The sequence below is a fragment of the Cololabis saira genome, chromosome 11, assembly GCF_033807715.1.
Source record: "Cololabis saira isolate AMF1-May2022 chromosome 11, fColSai1.1, whole genome shotgun sequence".
NCBI lineage: Eukaryota > Metazoa > Chordata > Actinopteri > Beloniformes > Belonidae > Cololabis > Cololabis saira.
The window spans coordinates 1,814,306-1,822,329 of record NC_084597.1 but is presented as its reverse complement, the minus strand read 5'-3'; the positions used below and the strand labels follow the sequence as shown (position 1 = coordinate 1,822,329).

Sequence of the window (8,024 nt, the reverse complement as noted above, 5' to 3'; positions counted from 1 at the left end):
CAAACACAAATATTAATAATTAAACACCTCCCTAAAGACAAATATTAATAATTAAACACCTCCCTAAATAAAATTAATTAAAATTATAATAATAAAACACCTCCCTAAACACAAATATTAATAATAAACCTCCCTAAATAAAATTAATTAAAATTAATAATAAAACACCTCCCTAAACACAAATATTAATAATTAAACACCTCCCTAAAGACAAATATTAATAATTAAACACCTCCCTAAACACAAATATTAATAATTAAACACCTCCCTAAAGACAAATATTAATAATTAAACACCTCCCTAAACACAAATATTAATAATAAACCTCCCTAAACACAAATATTAATAATTAAACACCTCCCTAAAGACAAATATTAATAATTAAACACCTCCCTAAACACAAAAATTAATAATAAAACACCTCCCTAAACACAAATATTAATAATAAACCTCCCTAAAGACAAATAATAATAAAACACCTCCCTAAACACAAATATTAATAAAACACCTCCCTAAAGACAAATATTAATTAAACACCTCCCTAAACACAAAAATTAATAATAAAACACCTCCCTAAACACAAATATTAATAAAACACCTCCCTAAACACAAATAATAATTAAACACCTCCCTAAATAAAATTAATTAAAATTAAAATAATAAAACACCTCCCTAAACACAAATATTAATAAGTATAAATAATAAGTAATAAGTAAATAGTTGTGTGTGTGTGTGTGTGTATATCTGTAGTTTCTACTGGATTTAGGCCAAAAAAATCCGTCAAAAATCCCTTAATTTAGAGTCTAACTCACCCAAAGGTGCCCTGTCCCAGTCTAACTCACCCATCTAAGATCTTAAAGATTGGCCTGAAATTACTGAGGACAGTCGGGTCTAGGCCTGTCTTTTTGAGTAAAGGCTCCACTATAGCTAATGCTTAAAAGCATTGGGAAACACTCCGGAAGAAAGAGAGAGGTTAACCATTTTGGTAACCCAGGGGCCAATTACCTCAAACACTTTCACAAAAAGCCGACACGGAAGGACATCCGATGAGCAAGAGGAGAGTTTCATCTTGGTCACCAGTGCTGAGATATCAGCAAGAGTCACAGATCTAAATGAGGACCACAAGCTGGAGACGGCTCAGCGACAGCAGGGGTTCCACACAAAAGGGGAGAGATTTTCTCCTTGATCGACTTAATTTTGTCAGTAAAAAATCTCAATAATGCATTGCTGTCCGCTTCACAAAAAACAGGAGTAACTGGCGCAGCAGGACATACAAGAGAATTGATTGTGTCAAACAGCACTTTGGGATTTTTCTTGTTAGCTGTTACCAGTTGACGAATAAAGTCTGATCTGGCATTTTCCACCATCTCATTGTATGAGGCCACAAGATCCCTGAGAGAAGTCTTTGCACCTCAAGGTTAGTGGATTTCCACAGACGTTCAGTCTTACGACAAAGTCTCCTTAGACTCATGGTGTCTTCATTTTATCCAAGGGCTAGGGTTGCAAAATTCCGGGAATTTTCAAAGTTGGAAACTTTCCATGGGAATTAACGGGAATTTATGGGAATTAACGGGAATAAATAATAAATTTACAGAATTGAAGGTTGGCCCTTAACAGGGAACTTAAATATAGTTGGGGGAAATATATTGTAGCATAGTCTTGGCTAAAACAACAAGATTTAATGCAAGTACACTCTTCAATCACATGCACACAGCACATTGCTTACTGCAGGGCTATTGAGGCCACGCCCCCTACAGGCACTGTGCATTCCTCCATCACATGCACAGGTGATTTCTTGAAGCCTGGAGGCCACACATTTGAGCTCAAAGCACAAGACTATTGAAGCCACACATTTGAGCCCACAGACTATATAAAGTCAAGTAAGTTTTGATAATATTATGGGGTAAATATATTTGATCTATAATGGTATTAATGTTTAACTTGCAAATATTAAATAAAAATGTATTAACACAGTAGCTAGCTAGCTGGTAAGTTAGGTGCTAAATGAAAGCTATTTTTCATTTCATTGACCATTTAAGAGGCTAGCTTATTATGGTGGTAGCTACCTCAAATTTGATGCTGTTTTTTCTGACTCCAGCAAGACGGTTTTCTGTAACCATTCAAGAATTTATACATCAATTGACAAATATTTTGAAGACCATTCCAATTTCCAGTTAATTCCCATAAATTCCCAATAATTCCCATAATTCCCATAATTCCCATGGAAAGTTTCCAATTTGGAATATTTCCAAAATTCCCCAGCTTAACTTCCCATGGAAAGTTTCCGGAAAGTTTCCGGAAATTTTCCACCCCTTTGCAACCCTACCAAGGGCACACTTTTTTCTGAACTGACCAGCTTGATTTAACAGGTGCCACCTGATCCAGAATTTTAACACAGTGATTGGTAAACCACTGAGTAAAATTGTCCACATGAAGGCAGTCCATAAACAAAAGAGGGTCAAACATAGCAGAGAAACTGTCAGTATTAGCAGAGATAACACGCCTCTGAGACCTAGCTTCTACTGAGGTGGAGATCAAACTGAACAAGACAATAATCACTGAGCTGGACGTCCTGTACAGATACATTTGAAATGTCTGGTCCAAGGGTAAAAACTAAGTCTAAAATGTGGCCTTTCTGGTGTGTGGGCTCAGAAACATGTTGCTCAAAATTAAAAGCTTCAGTCAATGATAAAAGTTCCTTTGCGGAGCAAGATGAGCTGTCATCAACATGAAGGTTAAAATCTCCAAGGATAAGAACAGATTCCAGCTTTATTATAGAGGATAAAAGTCACTAAAATCCTTCAGAAACACAGCAGCAGGTCCAGGGGGACGGTAGATGAAGTCAAATCCTGGGTCTGGGTCATTTTGCATGAGCAACTGTCCTTATATATAACGGCCAGACCGCCCCCACGACGGCAGGGGCGGGGTTTCCCGACAACAGAGCAGCCAACTGGACAGAGTTCATTAAGATGAATAAACTCTTCCTCTCTCTGCCATGTCTCCGAAAGACACATTAAATCCAGCTTTTCTCTTGTGAAAAGATCGTTCAGAGAGAAGGATTTATTTGTAATAGGCCGGGCATTCAGCAGGCCGATATGCAGGGTCGATGACGTCAGGGAGGCAGTGTCCGTGGAGCGCATCGGGATTGGTGGAAGGCACGTCCAGCGGTCACGTGGCCTCCAGCTGGACCTTGCGGGAGCCGGTGTAAACACAGAAGAGCGCGTTTTTTTTTGTTTTTTTTTTAATTTATTTAATTTAATTTATTTTATTTATTTATTTATTTTTTCTTATTATTATTTTTTTTCTTATTATTATTATCTTTTTATCTTTGGAGGTACTGTCATGTACTTGTTTGTTTACTTGCTCTCATGGTGCGTCTCTGTCCCTCTAGTTGTATTGTGTTTATGAAATAAGAATGGAAATAAGGATTTGTGAAAATAGGAATTTTGGCTAATACATAAAAGATAGTGAAGTGTAAGGGATGTATAGGGGAGGGAGGTAACAGGGGGGCTGGAAGGTATTTAAAGGCATGTTAGGCCTCTCTTTGCTTTGTTTGTTGTTTAGATATGTCCTTTCATTTATTTATGGAATTTATTTATTTATTTTTTTTTCTTCGTGTATATGTTGAGGTTGGTGTCTGTCTTATGTCTATATATGTATATTAGTTGTTGTTTTTTTTTTGTTGTTATATTGAACGTCACGATGGTGTGGCACATAGAAAAATAAAGTAAAAAAAAAAAAAAAAAAAAGAAGAGCGTGGAGGCGATGAGGACCATTGACCACTACTCCAGCGCTGTGTAGGCTCCAAGACTGTCCTTGTGGTCCAAGCAGACGAAAGCATGAATGTGCTGTCGCACACATTGAGGAGAGGGACCCGGCGCAGACACCTTGCACGTTGTCCATGGCCGACGGCGCCAGAGCCCAGGCGTGCTGCAGCGTGTCGTCGCTTCACCTGGACACCAGAGCGCGAGCCTCTTCTCCTTGATTTCTTACGGACTGGGCCCGGAGCCCGACAAAGCAGCCAGAACTCAGGTGAGTCGGGGTTGATGAAAAAGGGAGGAGGAAACGCTTGTTTGTACCTGCCCCGTGTATCAAACATGCCCTCCATAGACTCTTTGATACGAAACAGAGAGTCCCGATCATAGATCCGTAAAGCTGAGACCCATCCATATGAAATACGGGCTGATATGATCACATATGTGGAGAAAATGACCATTAGAACGCTATACAGCAGGAGACGAGCCGTGGCACTGCCGGTCACAGGCGCCATGACAGCTGTGAACTGATCATGTTTTAACACAGTTATGGTGGTAAACAGTTCTAAAAAAAAAAAAAGACCCGTTGCTTTCATTCTGTAACCTCAAAACGCACCGTGGATGTATTATTATTTTAGAAATATATTTTTAATAAATATTCTACCTATTCAACCTTTAAGTCTGAAAATACATTTGTTCAATTTTGAATAATTTAGGGTATTTTTATTGGGGGGGACAATTCATGTTTTTCAGAAATTGGGGGGGACATGTCCCCCCCGTCCCCCCCGGGATCTGCACCCCTGGCTACAGCTGAAATTAAAACAGCCTTTGTCTCTCAGCTTCTTGATTTTAGGGGTGGTGCTGAAAGTAGGAGTAGTGGGAGTATTGGGACAAAGATTTCAAGTGCCCTAAAATCTGTCCCTTCTTTTTTAGGGGTAGTGAAGAAAAGTAGGGGGTGTATTGGGATTGGGCCTAACTCACCCAAAGGTGCCCTGTCCTAGTTCTACTCACCCAAAGAATAGAATAGAAGACTTTATTGATCTCCCAGAGGAGAAATTCAGTCGTGCAGCAGCCAAAACACACACACGCTTTATACAAAAAATGTAAAATAGAAATAACCAATAAATAGTTAAATAATAAAAAAAGCAATATAAAAAGTAGAAAAAGACTATGTACAAAAGAAAGAAAAATAGTAAACACCAAAAAAATTGATAATATTTACAAAAAATGTACAAATATTTTCAAAAATAGGTGAGGTGTTTACTAGGGGTGTAACGGTATTTGTATTCGTCCCGTCCCGTCACGGTACGGGCGTCACGGTTCGGTGCACGCAGTCATACGGCGAATACGTCTGACTGAGTTAAAAAAAAAAAAAAAAAAATCAAACATCGTTTTTTTTTCCCCTTATAAATATCAACAGTAACGTTCCATTACAGACCTAAATGTGTGCTAGTCTGTGCATATCAATACATATATGTGCAATTCATATATCATCATAAATTGTAGGCTATAATAACGATAAAATGTTCTAATTCTTAATTTACAACTGTCCTGAACGCATCAGGGCCGTGTGCCAACGCGGATTGGCTGTAATGCCTGATTTATGGTTCTGCGTTAAATCGACGCAGAGCATACGCCGTAGGGTACGGCGCAGTCTACGGCGAGGTTATGCGGCGACGCGCAACCTTCGCCGTAGGCGCTGCGTTGGTGTAACGCGGTACCATAAATCAGCCTTAACAGTCACAGTGAAGGAGATTAGCGCTAAAGTTTAAAAGAGGACTAAATTTGTACAAAGTTTTGAATGTTACCCCGTTTTCCACGTTACCTGGATTATTTTGGGTTAAGGAAGAGTCAACTACCGTTGGTGAGTCAGTGTAACCTTCATAAATAATTTCTTAACAGAATGCCGTGTAGCTTTGACCAGCTGCCTATTTTAATGAGCTTTGTGTTGTTGTGAACGAGACTAGAGTCTATTCTCTGTCATAGAGCTCAGAAATGATGTTATAGACCGCTGTGTCTATCTATCTAAATAGATTGTGTAATTTTAGACCAGTTATGGTTTTTTTTGTATTTAAACTGAATCAAAGATGGAACTGAGTCAGTCCGTGACTACCTGAGTTTTCAGCTCCGTGTGTGTGTGTGTGTGTGTGTGTGTGTGACTTTACTCTGCTTTCTGCAGCATAGGCCTATAGGCTTGGCTCACTAAAAGTGAGAATAAATGTAGTTTGATGGGTAGGATGATGTTGTTGAACGTTAAAATGACTATCATAAGGCCCATGGAGAATGCTCCGCCCCCAGACGGCTCTGCCCATATGCAGCAGTAGAGGAGCCCGGGTTCAAGTATTTATTAAAGGTGCTCGAGCCTCGTTACAATGTCCCATCCGCGCTCACATAAACCAGTCCGTGGTAAAATTAAAAACACTAATGCACAAGTTAAATGTTTTATTCTATTTATTTTACACTTTAATAAGAGATGCTTTTTAGTTTTGTAGCCAATTGAACAAACTTTAACTTTCAAATGCTATGATCAAAATAAAGGAAGAAAAAACTCGTCTTATACATTTGGGACTTTTTGTATTTTTTTTCTGTTGTACCGAACCCGTACCGAACCCGTACCGAACCGTGACTTGTGTGTACCGTTACACCCCTAGTGTTTACTGGTTATTGCACTTATAAAGAGACAGGTTTATTGCACACGGTTGGCTACAGTTTCTTGTTATAGTCAGGTGCCCTGTCCCAGTCTCACTCACCCAAAGGTGCCCTGTAAGAGTGTTTCTCACCCAAAGGTGCCCTGTAAGAGTTTTTCTCACCCAAAGGTGCCCTATCAGAGCCTCACTCACCCAAAGGTGCCCTGCCCGATCTTGGCCATCTTCTCGTACTTGCTGAACTCGTCACAGAAAGGAAACTCCACTCCGTCGTAATATTTGGACATGATGGCGGCCTCGCGGTCCGGCCTGGACACAATTACAGGAATATTTAACATATTTACAACACTCACATCAAACTACGGGGATACAACACACAGTACGAGCATATAAGCTGATAAAAAAAGCATTTAGTTTTACTTTTCAGCCGCGCTGGCGTTGCTGGTCTTGTCGCGCTGCATCGTTGTTGTGGTTTTTCTTCTTCTACGGTTTAATGACGCACATACGGGGACTTTACCGCCCACTAGTGGCGGGAATCATAGACATATATACATGTATATGTCTATGGACTTTACCGCCAACTAGTGTTTAAAATTATCACTGAATCTTGAAAAAACAAACTTCAGACAAGGTAAAAAAATAAAAAAATAAAAATAAAAAAAAAGGAAAAAAAAATAAAAAAAAGAAAGAAAAAACAAACTTCATGATATTTAGTAACAGAAAGAGAGAAACGGACACTTCAATTAATATAGATGGTATTGAAATTAATAGAGTAATGGAAACCAAGTTTTTGGGCGTCATGCTGGATGAGAATTTGAATTGAAAATCACATATCAATTATACAAAGATAAAAATATCAAAAACAATTGCTCTGTTACACAAAGTTAAGGATTTATTGGACAACAAAGCATTGTACATTTTCTATAACACTCTGATTGTTCCATATCTGACCTACTGGGTTGAAGTTTGGGGAAATAAAAGCCTGTAAAACATTTATATTCAGTCAATTTTCATTCTGCAAAAAAAAGCCATAAGAATAATCAGTAGAAAATGATATAGAGATCCAACAAATCCATTATTCCTTCAGTTAAAACTGTTGAAATTTCATGAACTAGTAAATTATAGTATTCTGCAAATTATGTTTAAAGCTCATAAAAAACTTTACCAATCAACATTCAGAAAAGATTTGAAAAAAGAGAAAGCAAGTATAACTTAAAAGGAACAGAGATTATGCCTAGAGGGGCGTACCTCGGGAGGATTTCACTTATACTTAAGAAGGATCGAGATCCTTCGCTAGCCTACTCATACAGACCTATCTCCCTTCTGCCAGTTGAATCTAAGATCTTGAGTAAAATACTGGCGTCGCGCCTAAAAGAACATATTACCAAAATCATTCATCCGGACCAGACTGGTTTCATGCCGGACAGACATATTCAGTTCAATATGAGAAGGCTCTTTAACTTAATGTATAGCCCCATGCGGGCTTCGGAAGATGCAATCGTTATTTCGTTAGACGCGGAGAAAGCGTTTGATCAAATTGAGCACCCGTATATGTTGTCTGTTTTGTCCAGGTTTGGTTTTGGCGAAGCGTTCATTAACTGGATGCGTATTATATATCGGGAAC

The 8,024-nt window shown here is 38.6% G+C and overlaps 1 protein-coding gene across 1 annotated transcript in view; it reads right to left on the bottom strand.

Annotated features, from left to right (window-relative positions):
- The window catches only part of LOC133454508 (cyclin-dependent kinase 9), a 14,972-nt gene extending 8,092 nt beyond the window's left edge, over positions 1 to 6,880 (bottom strand). Inside the window, exons 1-2 of the mRNA XM_061733229.1 lie at positions 6,821 to 6,880; positions 6,596 to 6,709 (exon numbers count right to left, since the gene is read on the bottom strand). Coding sequence (XP_061589213.1) covers positions 6,596 to 6,709; positions 6,821 to 6,861 — 155 coding nt within the window. The 5' untranslated portion in view covers positions 6,862 to 6,880. The remainder of the gene's footprint in view (positions 1 to 6,595; positions 6,710 to 6,820) is intronic.
- Between the last annotated feature and the right edge of the window lie 1,144 nt (positions 6,881 to 8,024).